Below are 22,782 nucleotides of genomic sequence, written 5' to 3'. Positions count from 1 at the left end.
ATATTTGCCAAGCTGCTAGTAATTGGGAGAAGAGCTGATTTTCTGGCGTACGTAATCAGCAGAAAAGGATGCAAAAGAACGATTAACGTCATTGATGAATGAGTAAACGATTTATTCAGTCGATAAAAGAAAATGATAGTTAGCAAAACATAAGCTTTGCAATAGAATGATGCATAAATAGTCTTAAAATCAGTTTTACAAAGCATTGGGGAAAAAAACATCCTTTATACAAAGCACGTGATCGATCATCAAAATCTCCAACGTATCTTTGTATACCAGAGCCAAGAATGAAACAGTGCCCAGGCCTACCCAACGTATCTATCTATTAGCAGTATTTCCATTGGCATTTGCGTTGGAACTTCACGAAGGCATTGGTCAGAGTTGATGTGAAAAAAGGTAATTCTATATTCTCTGCGCCCCAAATTTCACTACTTGACGACTTTCCATACTAGTCTGACCACAAAATTCCTATAACCACCACTGATTTTAACATCTGTGGAAGGGTGCGGCATAAATGTCCAGCGGTTGATAACTCAAACGGTCATTATGAGGCAATGGTCCTTCCTGAGAATTTAAAACAGTTTGTTATGTGCATTATAATTACAAGAATCAAAACCAAGACACCTGATAAAAATGTGGATGACAGCATAAGGTTGCCAGCTCAAATATTAACTGTTAAGGAAAATGGTTGTTATAAAGACTTCACATAATAACTGGAAAATATATATGAAGATGAGAATATTACCTCCTCCATGTTTATTTGGAGAGGCTTCACAAAATCTTCAAACATGGTAGGGCATAACCCTCTAATTTTGTCTTCTACTTCCTGAAGAAGAACCAGCAGAGGATGTCAACAGAAACAAGGATGCAAACAAAAAGATGCTGACAAGTCAAAAAATAAAAACTAAAAGTACATCCCAGGTTTTGATGAAAAATATAAAGCGTAGTTTAGTATGCCAGACAAGAAGCTATAACATAGGAAAGAAGTCCACAAGTAGGCACTAAGATAAAAATTAAAGAATATATACTGGTCTATTGTACAATAAATCCTTGTGGTCCGGACCCCGCGCATAGCGGGAGCTTAGTGCACCGGGCTGCCCTTTTTTTATATACGGGTTCTACCATTCAGATAGTACACCCAAATAATGCAGTCAGAGAATAAGAATTAAAATGTCCAATGTTCTCCTTGGAATGCAAACTACCATTTTCCTGAATGAGCCAGCCAATCCAATTAGGAATCGTCGTAATGTGGAAACAAAATGAAAACTGAGGTTTGTTTAAAACAGTTAATCAGTATGGTGTTTACCACTGTTCAGCCTCATTTACCACTGTTCAACATCATTAGAGGCATGTCAGCTAGACATTTTAAAATTTTCCGTCCAAGTTTCAAATTCAATATCCATCTTGAATTTACCACTGTTTGACAGAGCTTGATGAGCGACGATGGAATAAATTTAAATTGGCACGTATGTTTAAGTATCTGTATAACAATAAGCTCCTTTTGTTCCGTAAGACCGCAACATTCTCTTCTTGCAATCTATAAAGAAGATCCTCTTTAGTACTGTGAATGCTCTAGCACTTGATCTCTCCTACTTATAGCAAGATATAAAGGAACCATCTCTTTCGACGTTCTAAACTATATCTTTCTGAACCAAATAAGTTAACGATTCCTTTAAAATAGGCTTTGAGTGTGCATTTGGTGTATACACATATATATCTCTTATTTGATTTAGTCAGGCACATTAGGTTCATAGGCTCTTTGATCTGCTAGATCTATTATAGCATTTACTGGTCCAATTACATGTTTTCTAAGATTTTCTATGCGAGATTTCTTTGTCAAAATATAACATACCTATAGTTTATAATAGGTTTTTTTCAATAAAATAGTTTGCGATAGGTTGTTTTTGGAGCTTCTAAGCATGAAGAATATTCTAGCTGAAACCAAGTTTAGCAAATTGTTATCAACACCAGAAATAATCCATAAATTGTCTCCCCAAATTACCACGTGTCGAAGAGTCGACTAGGACTTTATCATGAGGTAACATGAAATACGTTTTCCTCTACTTGCGGTACAAATCTATATGCACTTCCATGTCCCGTCAAATTTTCTTGTCTCAAGTAGGAAATAAATTAACTCCGACTTTTTCTACCAGATATTTCAATCCTCTAATCTAACATTTCAACCCCGAAAGCAACAATCACATCACAAGACACTCGAACCACAACGAAAAACATAGTCGAAAATTTATTTTTTGATAATGGTAACAAATTTTATAAAAGAGTAAAATATTTACAAGAGATTGTGTGAGCCACATTCAGACCCCAAAAGATCAGAGACTGCGTAGCCTATTCTGTTCGATTACATTTCTTCTAGCAAATCTAGTAAAGAGTGTACATCCTCTCTATAGCTCTCTTTGCACCAAAAATGAAATAACAAAAAACAATTAAGCTTAATTTTCTAGTAAGAGCTAGGCCTATCTTCAAAAATTCTGGCATTCCTTTCCTTCCATATGACCTACCAGATGCAAGCGGGAACTACTTTCCACCATTTCTTCTGTTTAATATTTGCACCTCCATTGTTCCAGCTACTTAGAAGAGATGTAGTGTTATTGGGCATTGTCCATGAGATTCCAGCCAAATTAATATAGAAATGCCAAAGTTGAATAGTGACTGGACAGTGTATAAAGAGATGGGATGCTGACTCCCCATCTTTGCCACAAAGACTACACCTAGCTTGTAGCTGAATTCCTCTCCTAATAAGATTATCCTGGGTTAGAACAGCTTCCCTTGCTACTAACCATGTGAAACATAAGACTTTTGTGGGCGCCCTGACCCTCCAAATTTGTTTCCATGGCCATCCTTGAGTAGGATTAGTAGTAGTGTTGAAGAAATGATGAGCAGATTTCACTGAAAATGCTCCTGATTTGTGACCCTTCCACAGTAAAACATCATCCTCTTCTGTGAGACCTTGGAAGGCTTCTAAGATTTCCCAGAATTCTGTTACACTTTGCAACTCCCAGTCATTTAAGTTCCTTCTGAAAACAATATTCCACCCATGTGTGGATTTTGCTTCTGCTACTGAAATTCTTGGGTTCGCGTCAATGTTATATAATTCTGGAAACTGATCATTCAGAGGAGTGTGCCCAAACCATGTGTCACACCAGAAGAGAACTCTTCTTCCATTTCCAACCTTGATACTAGAATGATCAGCAATGAACCTCCATTGTCCCCTAATTGTTTTCCATACACAGACTCCATATGGGAATGATACAGGTTTGGTGCACCAAGGTCCTCCATGGCCATACTTCTCTTGTATCACCCTTCTCCATAAAGTTGTTTCCTCCAAATTATACCTCCATAACCATTTTGCAAGGAGACTGTTGTTCTGAGCCTTTAGGTTTCTAATACCTAAACCACCTTCCTGCTTAGAACACAAAAGAGTATCCCATTTGACCAAGTGAATAGCCTTTTTCTCACTATTTCCTTGCCAGATAAAATTTCTTCTTAGGGAATCAATCTTTTTCCCCACCTTACTTTGTATTGGGAATAAGGACATCACATAGGAAGGCAGTGCATCTAAGACACTATTCACCAGAGTCACCCTGCCTACAAGTGACAAATATTGACTCTTCCGTCTTGAAAGTCTTTTTTCACTCCTTTCAATCACCCCTTGCCAGATTTCTTGCGACTTGTTTTTGGAGCCCAAAGGAAGGCCTAGATATTTAGTAGGTAGGTTCTCTATTCCACATTCCAAAATATTAGCCAAAATCTGTATGTTTGGAACTTCATTTACATGATATAGCTTACTCTTTCCCCAGTTAACATGTAAGCCTGCAACAACTTCAAAGGTTGTTAATATCAGTCTGAGATGAAGCATCTCTTCTGGTTGAATTCCCATGAAAATGATAGAGTCGTCTGCATACAGGAGATGTGAAATCTCTAGGCTGCAATTTTGTTTGTTAGACACCTTGAAACCCTTGATCCAGCCATTTGACTTTGCAGTGTTGATCATCTGATTCAACCCTTCCATTGCCATCAGAAACAAAAAGGGGGATAAAGGATCCCCTTGCCTTAGCCCCCTTTCTGAAGAGAAAAAACCTTGTGGTGAGCCATTAATCAAGATAGAGAATTTTACAGTGCTAAGACAGAAACGGATCGAGTTAATCCACTTAGTTCCAAAGCCCATGTCAGACATTAATCTCATGAGGAACTTCCAGTTGACATGGTCGTAAGCCTTCTCAATATCCAGCTTGCATAGAACGCCTGGAATTTTGCTTTTGAGTCTAGAGTCAACCACCTCATTAGCAATAAGAGAAGCATCCATGATTTGTCTACCTTTTATGAAAGCCATTTGATGACCTCCAATGAGCTTGTTAATTACAGTCTTTAGCCTCTCAGTTAGGACTTTGGCTATAATCTTGTAAACACTTCCAATCAAGCTAATTGGCCTAAAATCTTTAAGTTCTCTAGCCTCATTCTTCTTTGGGATAAGAGCCACATAGGATGCATTTAAGCTCTTTTCAAAGTATTCATTAGAGTAAAAATTCTTCAGGGTCAACATGACATCTTCCTTGACTGTTGGCCAGCATTTCTGGAAAAAACCCATGGTGAAGCCATCAGGTCCGGGTGCTTTGTCTGAAACACAGGACTTGAGGCATTCCACCACCTCCTGTTCTTCAAACTCTCTTTGCAACCATAAACGTTCCTCTTATGTTAGTAAGGTCCCCCTATCAAGATTATAGTTTGGCCTCCATATTTCAGGTTCAGCGTACAACTTCTGATAGAAGTCTATGATTTCCTTCTTGATTTCTACAGAGTTTGTGGTCGTTTGCCCTTGCACCTCCAGCTTATCAATGTGATTATATCTCCTATGTGCATTAGCCATTTTGTGGAAGAACTTTGTATTCTTGTCCCCTTGTTTCAGCCATAAGGATCTGGACCTTTGTATCCATGTTGTCTCTTCATGCTTAGCTAACTCCTGAATTTCTAGCATGAGGCCAGCCTTTTCCAGTAATTCTCCTTCAGTAAGCTTTCTGTTTTCTTGAATCTGATCAAATACTGAAATGTTACTGAGAATTGTCTTCTTCCTTTTCTCTAGACTGCCATGCTCCTCCTTATTCCACTCTTTTAGCTTCGTTTTGAGGAGTTTTAATTAGGTGGCTAGCACAAAATCTGGCCTACCAACAATCACAAAGGAATTCCACCAAGTTTGCACTTTTGAGGGAAACTCTTCAACATCTAACCACCAATTTTCAAATTTAAAATAAGATTTGTTGAGTTCCCATTCCCCACATTTCAAAGAGATTGGTGTATGATCAGATATTACCTTTGGGAGAAGGCTCTATCGGATAAAACTAAATTCTTCATCCCACTCCATAGAGAAGAAATCTGTCTATTCTAGAAGCACATTCAGAGTTGTCACCTTGGTTCCAGGTGAACTGGCCCCCCCGAAGTGGAGGATCAATCAATTCCAGTTCTTCCACGGTTTCTGAAAAATCTGCCATCGCTGTACTGTATGAGTTTCTATTTTTCCTTTCATTTGCAAATCTAGTGGTGTTGAAATCACCACATACCACCCAATTTCTATTACATAATCCTTTCATAGCACCCAACTCTAACCAAAGATCTTTTCTTTCCACTCTCTTGCATGGAGCATACACCCCAGTCAAAGCCCATAAGAAATTATCTAACACTGAACTAAAGTTACAAGTGATAGAATATCTTCCCTTTTCAACTAGTTCCCCCTTCCATTCTCTCTTATCCCACATAATTAAGATGCCTCCCCTTGTCCCTTCAGCTTCTAGCTTTATATGATCAATCCACCTACTGCTACCCAGTTGTTTTGCAATACCATCACAGTCCCCCTCAATCTTCGTTTCTTGCAGACAGTAAATGTTTGTCCTCCACTCTTTGAAAGCTGACTTTATCAGCTTCCTTTTCTCCCAACCCCCCCACCCCCATTAAGACCCTTTACATTCCAGGAAATTATGTGTATCTTCATCAGCTTTTAATGAGTAGTTGCCTCCCTCTGTTCCTTGGGATTCCATCTTTGTACTTCACTCCAACCTTCAAATTCTTCCTCTCATAAACTCCTTTTAATTTTGGTGAAAGAACTGTGCTTTTGTTTTTTGATCGCATCATTGCTTTCATTTCCTTTTTCCTACTGTCTATCTTCAAAAATAGAGCCATAGCTTCCCATTCGCATCCTTCAAAGCTAACACCGTATGTTTTGCTCATCTTTCCAATGTTTCTTTTGATCCATGCAGGAACATCTAGATCACAGGTCTGTGGGTGCACCTCAATTGGTTCTGCTATATCGATCTGTTGGTTTTAGACCAATTGCATGTCTGATTCATCAGTAATGCCTTCGCCTTCAGAGAGACAGTCTTTGAAGACTGTATGGGTGTCTTCATCCCCTGGGCCACCTTGTATGTAATTTACCAGAGGAAGATGGGAGTCTAGGTTCTTCCCAACTGATCTGTCATGTTCCTCTCCCACTATGGATGGTGTTGTGTTGAGGGTCTGGTTTGCAGATTGTTTGAGAGAGAGAAGAGTTTGTTCCTGAGTCGAGATGCGATCCTCCATTTACTGTTGTTCTTCACGGATTGTTTCTACCACCAGAGCTTTTATTTGTGCAAGAAAAACTTTCGTGATTTCCTCCCACATCATTTAAGTTTAAAGGTTCAGGGTTGTCTTGATTTGTGATGATTGGATTGGGCTTAAAATAGCCCTTTTCTCCTTCTTTGGTTTGATTCTCATTAGGCCCTTCTTCAGCTAGCCCAACAAAATCCTTTACTCCCCCATGCCTCTCACGTGATTCACATACAGGATTGGGCCTATTTTCCACAATCTGACAAAGCTCCATCCCTTTTCCTTTTGTTCGTCCCGACCCAACATGTTTAAAAGCACCCTTAACACCATTGATTACCCCTAGAGAAACACTATCTGAACCACTACCCCTTATAACCGCTGGATTATAAGATTCGGCAGCCTCGATTGTTCCCCCACCGACTTTTGTCCCATCACTGTCCTTCTCCTCTACCCTCTTAATCCCCCCTACCCCGTATAGACTAACCACCACCTCCGAATGCCGGAAGAACACCAGAGTTTCACTCCATACCGGGATTGTAAAAATCGAGCCTTCGTATTCAATCTCAACCTTAGCAGGAATTAATTCTGGTGGTCCTTTAACCTTTAACCGTGCCCATCTCACGTGGTTTCTGAGATCAGTCTCCTCCTCTGTTTCCAACCACCCCCCACATTTATCGCCGATTATTGTCATCACCTTCTTGTTCCATAGTAGTAGGGGAAGAACGTGTTCCGCCAATTTCCTTGAGGGGAATTCAAAGAGGAATTGAACTCCATTCATGTCATATACGTTGAAACCATGAGCAACCTTCCAGGTTTGAGCGGCCCATCTACGAACATCATTTCTTGTCGGAGGCTCAGCCTGACCAGCAAAACTACCCACCAAGCATCTTTGCAACATTTCAGATTCATCCGAAGATTTGCCACCAGTTATTCTGATCAGATTGTTTAAAGAAGTCGTTGTTTGGAGACACGCTTCATCTGTTCTCCATTTGCTCTTATCTAGTGCCTCTTTGTATGATTCTTCTCCAGTTAGTTTCTGTAGATTCCACCTGTAAGGAACCTTTGTGACTGATGGAGTACTATTAATGAGATTCTCAATATTCCTAGCATTTTCGTACCACCCTGCATATGGAACATTCTCTGGTAGAACAAAGACTGCTCTTCTGTGACCCTGTACTGAAATTAAGCATATAAACCTGCCAAATCTATTATGTTTAAGAGAGCCATATATGTCCGTGATATGGTCCCTACTCTTCCATGACTTAAAGATCCTTCCCCTATACATAGAGGCTTCTTTGAGAGTGTGGCAGACCTACAAAGATAGTTTCCTGCTTAACATCATCTTTCGTTTGGCATACTTATTACTTTCCACCCATTCAAACCAACTTTCAGCACCTTCATTGTAAGCTTGAATGTCAAAAACTTCCCCCCATGACCTTCAGTTACTCTTCTAAATCTTCTTTTTGGATGAAATAATCTGGCTAGATGGCCTCTGAAGAACTCACAACTAAGTTCTTGTTGTGCACCCATAGTCGAAAATTTATCAAAATACCTTCTGGTTGTTCGAGTACTCATACTAGTACATATATTTTTTGTTTAGGGCTTTGCGATGCATTATACATGCTATTCCTGGTCAAAACTCCTCGTACTTGCATTAAAGATCTACTTTTCCATGCTATGAACATCTTATAGAGCTATAGTGATCTACTCCCTCTGTCCCAATTTATGTGGCGGTGTTTGACATGGCACGGAGTTTAAGAAACAAAAGAAGACTTTTGAAACTTGTGATCTAAAACAAACCATAGATATTTGTGTGGCTTTAAATCAATTCATTAAGGGAAAATTAGGAATTCTAAAGATAAATTGTTTCTTAATAAGTAAAGGCGACTTTCTTTTTGGGACTGACTAAAAAGGAAAGAGTACCATATAATTTGGGATGGAGGGAAAATTAATTCTCACAAAGTATTCTCGTTTAGGGAATGCCATTCCGGCTTATAAAGAAACTTCAAAATATTTAGGTGTGATTTCATGCGTCAATCCACTTGCTGGCTCCTATAAAATTTTGTCACAATGTTTCTAACTTTCTATGTTCTTTTTCATTATTTTGAGAGCTATTCCTGGAAAGATGTTTTAAAGTTCGGATATATCAAGCATTTCAGTAATGTTTTGAAGGAAAGGCCTGAACTATTCACAAAAATAAGATAGCATGTAACAGCTCATACAATTGAATTGGTGGGGAAACAGGTACATAACATGCAGTAGATACTCTATACGATGCATAATAATGGAGAAGTAGGCAAACAAGTGCACGTGGTATGGAGAATATTGATTGTTGCGAGGAGATTGAGAATTGATTTGCAGAAAGCAGGTAGATAAATATACTTCGATTTCTAATCAAATATACTCTTAACATAGTAGAGAATATAACTGCAGGTTTATCATACCAATCCAGTTATCCTCGAGTGTTCAAGAAGCTCATTGGAAATTAAATCCAGTATATGCCTGTTGGCCATCAATCCCCTCATTGCAAGTTCTTCTGTCTCATCAATATACTGTGATAGCAATTAAGTTAGATTATTTGCGAAAAAGCAGAATAAGAACTGCCCGTAACAGATGCATAACTCAAACTTGTATCATAAAACTAAATAAGCTTGCTATCTTCCTTATGGATTTGTAGTAATCCCCAGAATTCAAATCATTTGTGGCAGTTAATAATACTTTGATGGGAATAGGCTGATACTAAAGGTGGACCAACAGCTTTGATATGCACGACACCAATAAGCGATAATGCGAAAACAAACAAAAAGTAAAAGGAAAACCAGAGTAAAGTTTGTAATAGAAGTACCACAGTTCTTAAGCAGTTGGATGAGTTTTCCACAAGTTATTACCAAAGAACACAGGAAGGAGGCCCATGACACTGTAACTTTTTAAAGAACTTGCATGTATAATCAAGAAGCTCGGATTGATTCTATTTCTTTTCCTTTTTTATTGGTGGTGGGAGACTCGGATAGTGGCTGGTTGCATGCACCTTGGACAGTTTTAAATTGCTGATGCATTTAACAAGTGGAACGTGTAGCATAACCACAAGCAAATAGTCATATATTGAAAGATTAGCAATATGAAAACAAAACCATTTCTCCTGTTCGAAATAACCAAATATAACCATAAAAGAAAGGAAAATTTTAGTTACCCTTGTCAATTCACGAGTAAATAGCTCAGAAACTTCAACTGTCATATTAGCAGGAATTATATGAGGATCATCCCACTGAATCATCAAGGGGAGTAAACAGGTAAGTGAATCGAGAATATGTTGTAAAAAATAAAAAAATCAAGCATTAAATTAAGCCAGTTCATGTTCCATGAAAGAATTATACCTTATATTTTATAATCTCACCATCAGGACTGTCAGGCCGATCACCCAATCCTAATCTCTTTGTCAAAGCAGTAAGGCCCAACCTGGAGTTTCTAGGACTTATCACCATTTCCCGAGCAATCTGGCATAGATGCCGTATAAATTTGAGTTGACATCAATTACATACTAAAAAGTTTCTCTTTTCACCTCCCCCACTACTAATACAGTAATACTAGCACAAGCAAAATTAGCAAATCTAGCATGTATAAAAGCAAAGAAGCTTGAATGCGGGTATTGACACACACACACACGATATATATATATATATATATACACAAACATACGGAGGCATGCAGGTGTTTGTCTAAATGTATGTAGATGGGCAGCAAAGATTTTGTTTTGTTGTAATTTTTCTCAGTACCTTTAATTATACCTTCCTCCACACCTCAAGAATATTCAATAACGATAAAACTGTATTACTCTGCCATCCTATAGTTATCGCTCCCACCACAACTCAAAAGAGGAAAACACAGTAAAATCAAGAGTACTTGCTCTGTGGCTGCTTGAATGCTGCAACAGTTGAAGAAATGTGGTCTACCTTTGTAATCTTTTCTAGATCATCTATTCCTCCATCAGTAATGTCATCACCAAATATAATACGTTCAGCACAGCGGCCTCCATGAGCTACTACCATTTGCATTTTCATGTAGCCAAAGGTTGTATAACCTTGATCAACCACATCTTCTCTAGGGTAGAAAACGGATATCGCAGTTTCCTGCTCATTCAAACGAGCAATAGTTCTGAATCAACAAAAGCCGGATTGAATATAACATAACTCATGTTCATGTAAAACACAATACCTTGCCACCAGGTAGAAGCTGAGAAAAAGCATGCCAATCAAACTGAGGGAACAAGTGCGCCAAGACAATGTGACCAGCTTCATGGACTGCCAACAATCGTCTTTTTTCACGAGATACCTATTACAAGATTTTAAATGATCATAACAATAAACTCATACATCATGTCTCTCTTCTAGGAGCAACAGGGAAAGACTGCATACACTCTGCTCACACTTCTGCTGCTCTTCCTCTGTCAGAAGCACACCCATACCCTCAAGCAATTGCTTGTCCAAAACATCAATAATATCCTTCTGGTCGATCTTAGAATGTCCTTTCCTTACCTGCGTATAAAATTCGATTACTTAAGCAAATACCCTCGAGAAAATGGAAAACCAGAAAACATTTTCAGTCATACCGAAGATTAAAGAGGACATAGTTAGCATATATCAAGTAAATTTTTAAGTTTTAATTAGTTTAATCAGTTCTCAAAGTCTGGAAACTTTGGTGTACTCCTTGACATCAATCTGCGATAAAGAAGTTAAGTTGGAGAGCAGGCCATGCATGCAATTTAAGTTATATCTGTTCAATTCTGGGGTTTGTAATTTGCCCCTATCATAGATACATTTATTGTTGAGATTGGTGATTCTTAAAAAGCACTTGTTTGCTTGTTTACTCTCACTTGTAGTGACAGGCTGACAGCTCTTATATTTAACTTCTGACTTTGGTTAATTCCCCTGGCATCTGCTCCACAACTTTCAGTCACAGCCACCTAAGTTTGTCATATTTTACTCTGTTCTTAGAATATTATATGCTATCCTATCCACCCTCTAATTTATGTTTTTAAAATAATACTGCGAACTCAAACGTTACAGCAAAAAGCTAATTAAATGATCTCAAATCCGCCAATTTACTGTTTCTATAAAAAGAAATGCATGGTGTGCTCTACAAGTCTCGTGGTAATAATGTGATTTTTAAGTCAATTGCCAATAACTTGCCAACATTGATTTAGGAAAACAATACTAGTCAAGGAAACAATAGATCAATAGATATTATGAAGCACCAATAGTGATTACAGAAGTTTCTGGGTCAAAATACAAAGAACAAACTTACAGACATTATTCCAGCTTCATTGACTAGATTTCTTATGTCTGCTCCAGAATATCCAACTGTACGAAAGACAAGCTGCAACACCGCAAAGGAAAACAATTCAATCAAATTCCTAAACCTGAGCCTCAACGTCAGGGGCTCCAAATGGAGGGTTTCATCAGTATACATCAAGTAATTTAAAGAAAAGAAGTCCATTGTCTTCCCACACTAGGTATAAGGAAAAGGAAACAACTGCCTTTTGGCCTGTGAAGTAGTAGGGTTGCTCTTGACCCCTTCAAAATAGGCAGTATATAATGTGAAAGTAATTTTTTGTTCAAAGAAATCAAATGAGATGAAGAAATTCCAAGCTAGTAACAAAAACGAATAAAGCAAGCAATTTACTTTCTCAAAGTCAACATCCTCTGAAAGCTGCTTCCCAGCACTGTGAACTCCAAAAATTTGCACTCGTTGCTTTGCATCTGGTAAACCAATATACACCCGTCTGTCAATACGTCCAGGGCGCACAAATTCTAAGTCGAGTTCATCTGGCCGATTGGTAGCACAGATGAATATGACAGCTTGTCTTAGTGAAAACCTATCAACACCAGTTTTTTCTTTCCTGCACAAACAAATCCAATATTATCTTGTGCAAAACAAAACAAGAACATAGGAGGGCAAAGTGGCTTTGCCTTCAGTACTTCTAGAATATTAGCATAACGTTTTTTGGTATGTATATTACTATAACCTTCTAGCTCTGGCAGTGCACTACAACAACAGCAACCCAGTGGAATCCCACAAGTGTGGTCTGGGGAGGGTAGTGTGTATGCAGGCCTTACCGCTAACCCCTACTCTTGCAGTGTACTAGTAGATAAACATATAAACCAAAATGACATCACAGAAGCTTAGATGTTTTTTTCCCGATCCAGTGGAGATGGGTGGGGCCAGTAGCTCACTCTACGAGATCGCAACCCTTTGTCCCGGGGCCAATCTCTGTCCAAGACCATTACATGCCTTAGAAGATGCAAGCAGCACATGTGCCATGTCTTTCCCTTCTTTTGATTAAGAAATAAATTTCATTAACGAAGGGCAAAAAAGGCACGTATACTAGTACACCAAAAAGTAGAAACCTTACGAAAAGATAGGAATCACCCAATCTTCTATACATATGGGAACCTTGTGAGTGCACCAAAAAGCAATAGGGGATAAGAGACCATTCCTCATCATTTTCTACTCCTTCAAAAGCTCTCCCATTTCTCTCTCTCCAAACGGTCCACATAAGTGCAAGTGATGTCAGCATACTAATTAAACTGTTAGGTGTTGCAAGTTAGTCAATTGCCAAGACACTAATTTCAACTCATATTTGTTTATAGTTTGACAAAAACTCCAATTTCAAAAGATTTTTTATTTTATCATATCAGAAAACTCATGACTCAATGGCAAAATTTTTCACTGTCCAGAGACTGTAGACAGTGTAGGGAAGAAGCGCGGAAAAATTCATGATGAGAAGGGGAAAATGTTCTTTAGAACCCATATCCAGCACTGCAGAATAAGATTCTACATCAGATCTCATCAAAAGCAGCAGATCATACTGCTCTCTAATATGAAGTTTTATTTGCAAAGAAGAGAGTGTTATATCCATGGAGTGAAACTAAGATACTCACTCCCCATCAAGCTGAGCAATAAGAGCCTCAAATGTTGCTTTCCTGCGAGGATCATTTCTTGCATGCCTTCCAGCAATAGCATCAATCTCATCTATAAATATAAAAGCTGGAGCCTACAAAGAGGACAACAGAATGTAAATTTTATCCCCTTGAATTAGCACGAGTACATTGTGCGGGGCAGGGGAAGGGGGGGTGGGGGGAGCAGAAATCACATCATAGTGAGAATTCTCAAGAGAAGTGACAGGTCCTATTACTTGAAGGCTAATGACATCAGAAAAACATCTCATTAACAGTATAACATTACGGTATGATTTCTTTGTTCAATGATGGAGATTGTATCATCAGAATCGAAGCCAGCAACATAGTATGTTAAAAACTTTGTTAGTTACTTCATCCACAGTAATTACTCAACCAAGCCTCAAGACCTGTTAGTTCGTGTCTGGTGCAAATAGTGAAGCCAAGAGGTTACATTAACATGCATTCAAAGGAGCGTAACAGTTTTAAAGTAACTTCTGCGTTGACTTCACCATAAAAGCACACTTGATAAAATGAGCTTCAGACTTTGAGTTAGACTGAACATCTTGTTATTGCTTTAGAAGCTTCTTTGGAGATTACGTACATGTCACCAGTAGGTTAAGATTTACAAGAAAGGTTAGAACTCAAACAGTGACCAAGCTCCCCTCCCTCTCTCCAACTTGTTTTAGACTGGCGATCCAGTGGCTGTTTCGGTGCAGAGATCATGTGAGGAAAATTTGTTACTCTGAGGAACATTCCCATCCCTATACGTCAATATTGTAACTAGAAGAAATAAACTCACATTTCTCCTAGCAATAGAAAACATTTCATTGATTCGCGCAGCACCACTTTTTTCACTATCAGTGAACTCTGCACCAGAAGCAAATACAAAAGGCATCCCACTTTCCTTTGCAAGTGTCCGAGCGAACAGTGTTTTGCCTGTTCCAGGAGGCCCAGACAGAAGCACACCCTGCCATGCATTAAAATGAATCAAACTGAACAAGATTTGCATAATACATAGTTTTAGTAAGTCTTGAAAAGATTGTATGAGTTTACCCGCACAAATTTGACATCTTTCTCATAATATTGCATTGGATTTCCCATATAAATCATCAATTCATCCAAAAGATCCCAAACATCTCCTCCCAATACTATTTCTTTATACATCGATTTCGTCTCACCAACTTCTCCAACTGGCTAAGTAGGCAAGGGAATAGGAGTTAAAAGGTGACTGGTATATAAAACAAAATTCAGAAAAATAAAAGAGGCAGGTATTTGATTAGATCCAATAGAGATGAAAAGATACCAAAATAAAATTTTCAGCATAAGCCATATCAAAAAGTTGATTATATTTCTTATAGAGGAGGCGCTTTGTCGTGATGTGCAGAAGCATCATAGATTCTCTTATAAACCACAAAATCAGTATGCCAGGCAATAAAGCAAAAAGAACTTTGAGAAAGTAATGAATTTGCCGCTTCTGAAGTAGATCTACTTCAGCTCCAGAACTTGATATCATCTCAAATAAGAAAGGATCTAGTGGAATATCAACCTGAAAAGGAGGAGAATACATTAACCAGTAAATAGGTCGGTTCAGGAACAGTAATGAATTTATTCTACAAAAGATATATATCTTACGCACAATATATTCAAGTGGGAATCCTTCTTTCATTGTGACAAACACTCTCTTCAGATCCTCCGTGAATACTATAGCAGCCACCTGCGGATATTAAGTTAGTAAATCTAATAAAAAGTGAATCCATATCTACGTGAAGATAATGCATTAGTTTGATTCCACCAGAACCAGAGAACTACAGTTTCCAGCCAGAATTCAAGCAAAGGCAAATATTTTGTTTAACAAATATAAATTTTGCTATTTTCCCTTATGACATCATTCAAAAGAATGAAGAATGGGGTGGCATCACTATTTGAAGTACAATCCCCAACGGAACACTATGCATGCCGTCATGAATAATGCTTTATGACTAGAAGTATCCAACATTTATGTCCACATGAAAGCATTAGAACATAAAGGGACAACCATATCTGAGTATGAAGAGACACGGAACAGAGAAAGCGGAACAATTACCTCAGAAGTATCAAGCTTCTGAAGAAAATAGGTATAAGGAAGTTTAGGACGATATCTCCACCATCTTTTGGAGATCCACAATGCCCTGGCTCCTTGGGTTTCTCTCGTCTTCTCAACCACATCTTTACGAAGGCTGTTCTCAACTTCCTTCATGTCAAATTCAACCACATACCTTGAATTTACTGAATCTAATTGTTCTGCCATCTTCTCCTTTCTAAGAATTTTGTGCCATGCTTGAAGCCTTTCACGCCATGTTCCACCCATATCCTGATTTTCAGCTGAAAAAACAACAGGAAAAGAAATGCTTCAAACAACAACTAAGTTAATCTGGATTCACCCAGGCAACTGAAAAAACACAATTCACTATAATTGTTCATTGAAGTCTAAAAGATTATTCTGGGAATCTCAAGAATTTAATCAGATCAGTTCTAACTTAAGAAGTTCTCCTTAATACCTCTTAGTTAAAGTTCTGAACTTAACTCTACTTACTACACCTCTGCTTGGCAAACTTACCTAAAAGTTTAGGAGTGGTATCATGTAAAACATATAAAAAAAACCTTCGCACCATGTTATTTATGCATTTTACTATTAGATACGTATTTAACCAAAATTAGCTCGGCCTTTCTGGAGGAAGACCCAGGCATAACCTACAATGTTCAATCCAGCTCCTTGAAATTACCTTAATCTGGATTCACCCAAAAGTGAATTTAGATTTCTATGTGATATGGTGAACCAGAAAATTGACAGTAATTACATCTCTTATTATATGTTCATTTATCTTTGACGAGGCCATTTGATATAACTTTTCCACATTTTATGATGTATGATTCCTTCCGCACTAACTGATAATCTCAAAAAGAAAATTAGAAGAAAAATCAGGACGTGCCTCGGGGCAAGGTAGCCTCTACACATCCCGAGGTGATAACGGGTCTAGTGCCTCAATAGGTGAGGCATTCGCCCCTCATGCACGCTTTACACCTTGACTTTTTTCCCTTATGCCATGTGCGCGCTTTTACACCTTGGAACGCATTGACTGTATTGTACCCCGAAACATATACGTTTAAATTATTTTCCAGGTTTCCAGATTGTTTTCATATTTTAATATACTTTTAAAATAGTTTTCATATTAAAAGTTCAAAATCCGTGGGACTGATGTCCCATGCCTTGAGATTTACACCCCACCCCATAATAGATCAAATGCTAAAATAACAATCCACCAGTTTAAAAGTTCACTAATATTTTGGGGAGCGAAAAAGTAGAAACAACAAGATTGCAGAGTGCAGCTTATTCATTTTGAAGTAAAATAAAGTCAAAGATACTGATATACTACTACACAATTCTTCTCATTGTTCATTGAACAGGAAACCATCAAGAAGGTTCTTCTTTCATCCTATATAAGACATAAAAAGAATATATAGGAAACTACATAACTATGTTGCTAGCATACGACCTATACATTTCCAATGAGGAACTAGAATAGCTTATGTACTGTTATTAACATTTGCACCTCCTTTTGAAGAGGGAAGGATAATTAAGTTTTTACAACATTATGCAAGCCTAATAACAAAACTCACCTGAAATTCCAAGATTCTCTTTCAGAGTCTCTTTATCCTCTACTCTCAATCTAGTATCACGCTCTATCATCTCTTTCATATTATGACTGCCAGTGTCATCTTCCCAAGCATCTTCACCAATGTAGGAACTGTCATGAATAAGAGTTCCATCTGCTGCTTCAATGAACTTCTTTAACTTTAGACCTTTGGGGGTAGTCTTCCTCCACAGACCTTTCTTGAATCTATTAGAATAAATGTCCAAGAACGGAGTTGAGAGATCAAAAAATATCTTAAAGCACCAATTGGATCAAGTAACAACATATATTTGCATAAGGTGGTCCACGTAAATGTGTCCTCCTATGACATAAACTGCATTGAGTTGAATATCTTATAATGGTCCAGATCAAACTACTAGTCTAGAATTTTTTGTTGGGTTTTGTCCCCGTTTTAACAAAAGTTCATGTGCTCAAAGGGTTTTGTTGCTTAATCACGTGCTCAATTGTGCTTATTAGTTGTTCAGCCCAAATTAATGGCATTTAGGAACCTTATTGAATTGAAAAAGGAAATTAGGTTGGACAGAGGTTAGGCAATCTTTGATCTCGTTAGATGGGACTTCTATTTAGAGATTTTATGCATTTAGTGGACACACTAAAAAGCACCCGAGACAATCCTTTATGGGTTAAGCTTAATACGTCCTAATTGAGTGATTTCACATAGACATGCTTGGATTACTTGGTAAGGATAGACCTATAGACTGATCGAAAGATGGGCGAGGTAATTTAATCTCATGTTAATAATTCGACCGACTAGTAATATACCTATCAAATGTGGTAGCTTAAGGAGTCCGTGTGGGTGATTTGCCAGCCGAGACCTCATTCAATTGCTTACTTGTAGTTGTTTCTGGTTTTTTTTTCCGATAACCATGGTATCCGGGCAAACTTGCGCACACCTCGACTAATTCCACGAGATACCTGTCACCTCCCACCAGCAACAGGTACTACATAATTCTGTCCGCCAACGCTTGTTTCTACTTTTCTTTGATAAAATAATTGCTTGCTTCTACTCGTAGTTCGTAGTGATAAGTAATTGCTAATTTATAGTCGTAGTTTGTATTCAATAATTATTTTCAAGTCATATCCTCGTGTTTGTGCAAATTAACGCTAGTTTAATCAAATTTCTAGTTCAAGTCATCCTGACCCTGTATGAACTATGTCTGAGGTGCAGACTCATTGATATAATTCTAGATCATATTACATTAATAGTACTACCAACAAGAACAACAACAACAACATACTCAGTGTAGTCCCACAAGTGGGGTCTATGGAGGGTAGTGAGTATGTAGTCTTACCCCTACCTTTATGCAGGTAAAGAGGCTATTTTCGACTGACCCTCGGCTCAAAGCTAGCATGCATAAACACAATAGTATAGAGGAAGACATGCAGTACATTAATAGTACTACCGCTAGAAATAATTACTATAGTTAAGTTATCAACTATAATTCATGGTGCTTTATTATGAATCATAATCCAAGGTGCTTCACATGACTTCTTGTCTTCACAAAGGGGACTAAAGCAACGAAACCCTTAGTTTCTTTTCTTGTTTATAATTGTCGTGAAAGAGTTGAGTTTGGTGTTAAAGAGAACAAACTAAATGGAATAATAAGTTAGGAATAGCCTAATGAAGAGGATCATGCGTCACCAACCAAGAAATTAGGTATTTAAGTCACTAGCCATTCTTGTTCATAGTGGTTGACAGAGTCCGCTTCATGCCACTAGGTCAAGAGTTCGAGGCTAGTGCGCTGCCAAACCAAAAAAAAAGGAGCTTAGAGAAAAAAAGGCCAATATTAACTCTTGAGCAGGGGTTTATAGGAGTGAGGTTTACCATATCCAATAAAAAACAATTGGAGTAGACCAGAGGTGTTGAAGCTGGAGGAGAAGATCCTAGCTCAGTGCACATTTCGCACAGTATGCTGATGACACCCTTATAACGTCTGAAGTTGACAGAAGACAACTTAGGTATCGGGGTGCAATTCTGATTGTCTTTGAAGCCATTTCTAGGCTCTACATAAATCTGGCCAAGTGTTCTCATTTTCTTGTAAATGAAGTTCTCATTGTAGAGGAATCGGCTGCAATCCTAGGTTGTAGCATCAAGTATCTTCCAACTAATTACTTGGGTATGTATGCCTCTTATATTTAATGGAAGTTATCATGGTGGAAAGATAGTTGTCTTTGAGAGGTACCAGTATTGTCAAAGGCGAAAAGCTCTAAAATGCGCTCCAGCTCTATTGGGGTTTTAAGTAAAAAAGCAATTAAAGTGTGAGCTTTAGTAAAAAAAACGCAATGAAGGAAAAAAATACAAAATATATATGTAATTCAACAAAAAAGTAACAAATTCATTTTCCTTAACAGCTAATACACTTATTTGTTGATTATATGAGTTGTTTAGTGCCGCTTGATTCCAGATAGTACACTGCCTTACACTGAAGTGCAGCTTAAGCGACGTGAATCGCTCTCCCAAAGCTTTTCTGAGCTTCAGGGATTAAATGCGCTTTAAATGAGCCTTTGACGACACTGAGAGGTACACTTATCGTAATAAATAATGTTTTGGATGCTTTACCATCTTATGTGATGCCAGTTTCCCATATGCCCTCAAAAGTAGAGAAAGCCATGGACATACTATAAAAGTAATTCCTAATGGAAGGACATAAAGATAAGAAATATTTTCAACGGATAAAATAGAAAATTGTCGGACTTAGCAAACAAGATGATGGTTTGAGCATAACAAATCTAAGAATGCACAGCAAAAGTTTCTTTTCAAGTGGTTGTCAAGATTTGATAAAAAGAGGGGGGTGGTGATAGTAAAATATGGACAAGAAGGTTCATGGTGCAAAAAAGTAGTTTCAAGCTCTTATCAAGTGGATGTTGGAAGCACATCAAAAACCAACAGGAAGCCTTAAATTCAAGGTGGGAGATGGTCTAAGAATATATTTTTGACATGATATATTGGAAGTGGCACACCCTTAAAAGGATTCGTTCCTATATTTCTTTAGCTTTGCTGCACAGGTGCCACTTTAGCACAAAGCAAGACACATTATGGCTGGGACATTTGCTTTAGAAGAGACTGTAATCATTCGGAAGCTGAGAGGGTAAGACAGCTACTAGAAAGCCTGAGAATTCCTTGGCGTTAACTGAGTAGCCAATCCATATTCTGTGTGGGTAACATTTACAGTGTTATACAGCTTGGTGGCTTGTCAAGATAGTAGGGATAGCTGGCCTTGGAAGAAGGTTTAGAAAATCAAAAGCTCCATATATGGTTGCTTGATTTACTGGGAGGCAGCCCACATGAAGCTGTGTTGACACAGCTTAACAAAAGAGAAATTAAGCTGTGTAACATATGCTTTATGTGTGAAAAGGGACTAGAAGATACAAGTCATTCTTTCATCCACTGTTCAGTAGGCTCATAATTGTGGAACCTTCTCCTTAACATCTTGGGGTTAGATGGGTCATGCTTTCTTCTCTAACGGATGTGTACTGGTCCTGGCAAAACAAAGGCCTTAGGAAGGAGCAAAGGAGATTTGAGACGCTATCCCAGCTTGTGTGATATGGGACTATAGAAAGAAGAAGTGGTGAGTGTATTGAAGGAAAAGCTGAAACCACGCACAGATTGAGGTATAAATTTTTGACCCTACTAGTCTTTTGGCTAATTTGAAGGATGTTTATGAATCAAGTTACTTGATAGATTTCCAAAGTTCTATGCAGGCATAATCTATTCCATATTAGTTTGTTAATCAAGAAATCCCTGAGAGCCAGTTGGCGCATGAATCGAAGCTCGGTAGATAATGTGCCCGCCCCTCTAACCTTCTCCACCCAAATACGAGGATTTTGTCTAAGGCAGTGTTCGAACCCGTGATGTGCGCCTAATCACACATCACGCGTCGTGCTATTGCCACTAGACCAAAACCCTGAGAGCCATAATCGTTTCAGTTTTGTATATGTTCTTATGTTTCTCCAACACTTTGTTGAGGTTTTTTTTTCTTTCATTAATTAAAATTCTATTATCAAAAGATGAAGTATAATGTCAAGATGCATCTCAAACTGATCAAAACTCGACATCACATCATTTTATCTGTAAGATGATGAAGCAAGGAACGATCTCTCTGGATATCATCAAGGAATAGAGCTACCAAGTACTCTGTATTCATCATAACACAGTTAGTTGATTGGTGCAGTACTTAATGGTAGAATTCAAGTAATCCTATAAACAAAAATCCAATTTGTTGTTTTACTTTTACATTCTTAGGGATCTACTTGAGCATTACGGATAAAAGGAATTATGTTTACCTTTTGACATTTACAGGAGTAGGTTCAGGAATCAGTGCCTCCATGTATGCCTCTGTAAGTTCTTTTCGCTCCCTATTAATCATAGGAGCTCGAATTGCCATATATATTTTTTGACAAGAAAATACCGTGAATATAACATAGACAATGAAGACGCCAACTCTCTTCGAATCCCATTTCTTGATGTCCTGACGGAACAAAAGAAAAGGGTAGGCATAATGTTAAAAGAGTTTATGTTCTATGCAGTGACCAGTAAAACATATTTACAAAACCAGGTCACTTACAAAATGATAATTATCCTAAGGTTAAAATTTTCTGAAAGTGTAAAAAAATCTTTACACAGTCCGTGTATATAACTTACAACCATATTAAAAAGACAGCGTGAGCACAAATTTTGCAAAAAAAATCAAAGCAATACCAATAAAATTGAAATTGTTCATCTATTTCAAGAGTAAATAATTGGACCCAACAAAAAAGTGAGGAGAAATGCTCAAGTTCACCTTCCAGGACTCGAATTTGTTCCAATTTAAGAAGTCAGGAAACAACTCGGACTTAAAACGTTGGAGCTGAATTTGCCCGGTTTTCGCGGTGTCAACAGCTCGACCAGAAAATTCTGCGACTGTATTTTTAGCATCGTCAAAATCAAAACCGGTCTCTTTCTTCACAGAGTCACCCAATTGCTTGATGAACCGTTCTGAACCGCGGCGAATGGACTGGGAAAGGCGAAGCCAAGAGAACCCTTCGGGATTATTATTATTATTAGTGTTCGCAGAAGAAGAAGCTGAAAATGTAGGTCTTTTCAATTTTCGTCGGCATTTGAAGGGTAGTCTGAGAAAGAGGGGATTTGGGGCGAGTGATTTTGAAGATAAATGTATTATTGGATTCGGCGGGTGAGAAGTTGTTGTGGTTAGATGCATGGAGAAGTTGGGGTGTAGAGAACCGTTTGCGCAGCAACTGGAAGATAATGCTGACCCAAGGTGCAGTTTTTGGCTATGGAAGCTGGTCGAAGAAACTGAAATTGTCTCCGCGAAGGGCTTGGGGATTTTTAGAGGTTTATCTGCTGGCCTTGGTTTAAGTATACTTTTTTTTCTAAACAACGAAAGAAATAGTCATGTTTGGATTTAGAGCCCCTTGACATAAGAATTTTATTATTATTTTTTTTGAAATAAGTGTTTGGCATAAAAATTTTAATTTTTACTTGAAAATAAATTTTAAAATTTTTTAAAAATTTAAAAGCTCCAAAAAGCTGTTTTCAAAATTTT

General features: G+C 38.0%; 1 protein-coding gene across 1 annotated transcript; it reads right to left on the bottom strand.

Annotated features, from left to right (window-relative positions):
- Window positions 1–139: 139 nt before the first annotated feature.
- On the bottom strand, window positions 140–22,601 carry LOC104090543 (ATP-dependent zinc metalloprotease FTSH 12, chloroplastic). The gene is made up of 19 exons (XM_009595665.4): window positions 22,021–22,601; window positions 21,524–21,708; window positions 17,205–17,425; window positions 15,631–15,908; window positions 15,184–15,261; window positions 14,851–15,093; window positions 14,601–14,741; window positions 14,347–14,514; window positions 13,530–13,642; window positions 12,271–12,487; window positions 11,893–11,964; window positions 11,004–11,123; window positions 10,804–10,920; window positions 10,542–10,718; window positions 9,966–10,085; window positions 9,782–9,856; window positions 9,036–9,143; window positions 746–826; window positions 140–564 (listed from the first exon to the last, which is right to left on the bottom strand). The coding sequence occupies exons 1-19, from the start codon at window positions 22,435–22,437 to the stop codon at window positions 487–489; spliced, it is 3,009 nt and encodes a 1,002-aa protein (XP_009593960.1). The 5' UTR covers window positions 22,438–22,601; the 3' UTR covers window positions 140–486.
- Window positions 22,602–22,782: the final 181 nt, after the last annotated feature.

The sequence above is a fragment of the Nicotiana tomentosiformis genome, chromosome 6 (assembly GCF_000390325.3).
Source record: "Nicotiana tomentosiformis chromosome 6, ASM39032v3, whole genome shotgun sequence".
NCBI classification, from domain to species: domain Eukaryota; kingdom Viridiplantae; phylum Streptophyta; class Magnoliopsida; order Solanales; family Solanaceae; genus Nicotiana; species Nicotiana tomentosiformis.
Note: the sequence above shows the minus strand (reverse complement) of the source record. Positions and strands in the feature narration are given on the sequence as shown.

What these genes read in the sequence shown, in the direction of transcription:
- LOC104090543 (XM_009595665.4), bottom strand. Translation starts at nt 22,437, where the DNA reads ATGCATCTAACCACAACAACTTCTCACCCGCCGAATCCAATAATACAT. An exon ending in GATTCCCACTTGAATATATT is followed by an intron (nt 15,094 to 15,183) that starts GTGCGTAAGATA and finishes CCTCCTTTTCAG; the next exon opens with GTTGATATTCCACTAGATCC. An exon ending in AGCTTCTACCTGGTGGCAAG is followed by an intron (nt 10,719 to 10,803) that starts GTATTGTGTTTT and finishes TTGAATGAGCAG; the next exon opens with GAAACTGCGATATCCGTTTT.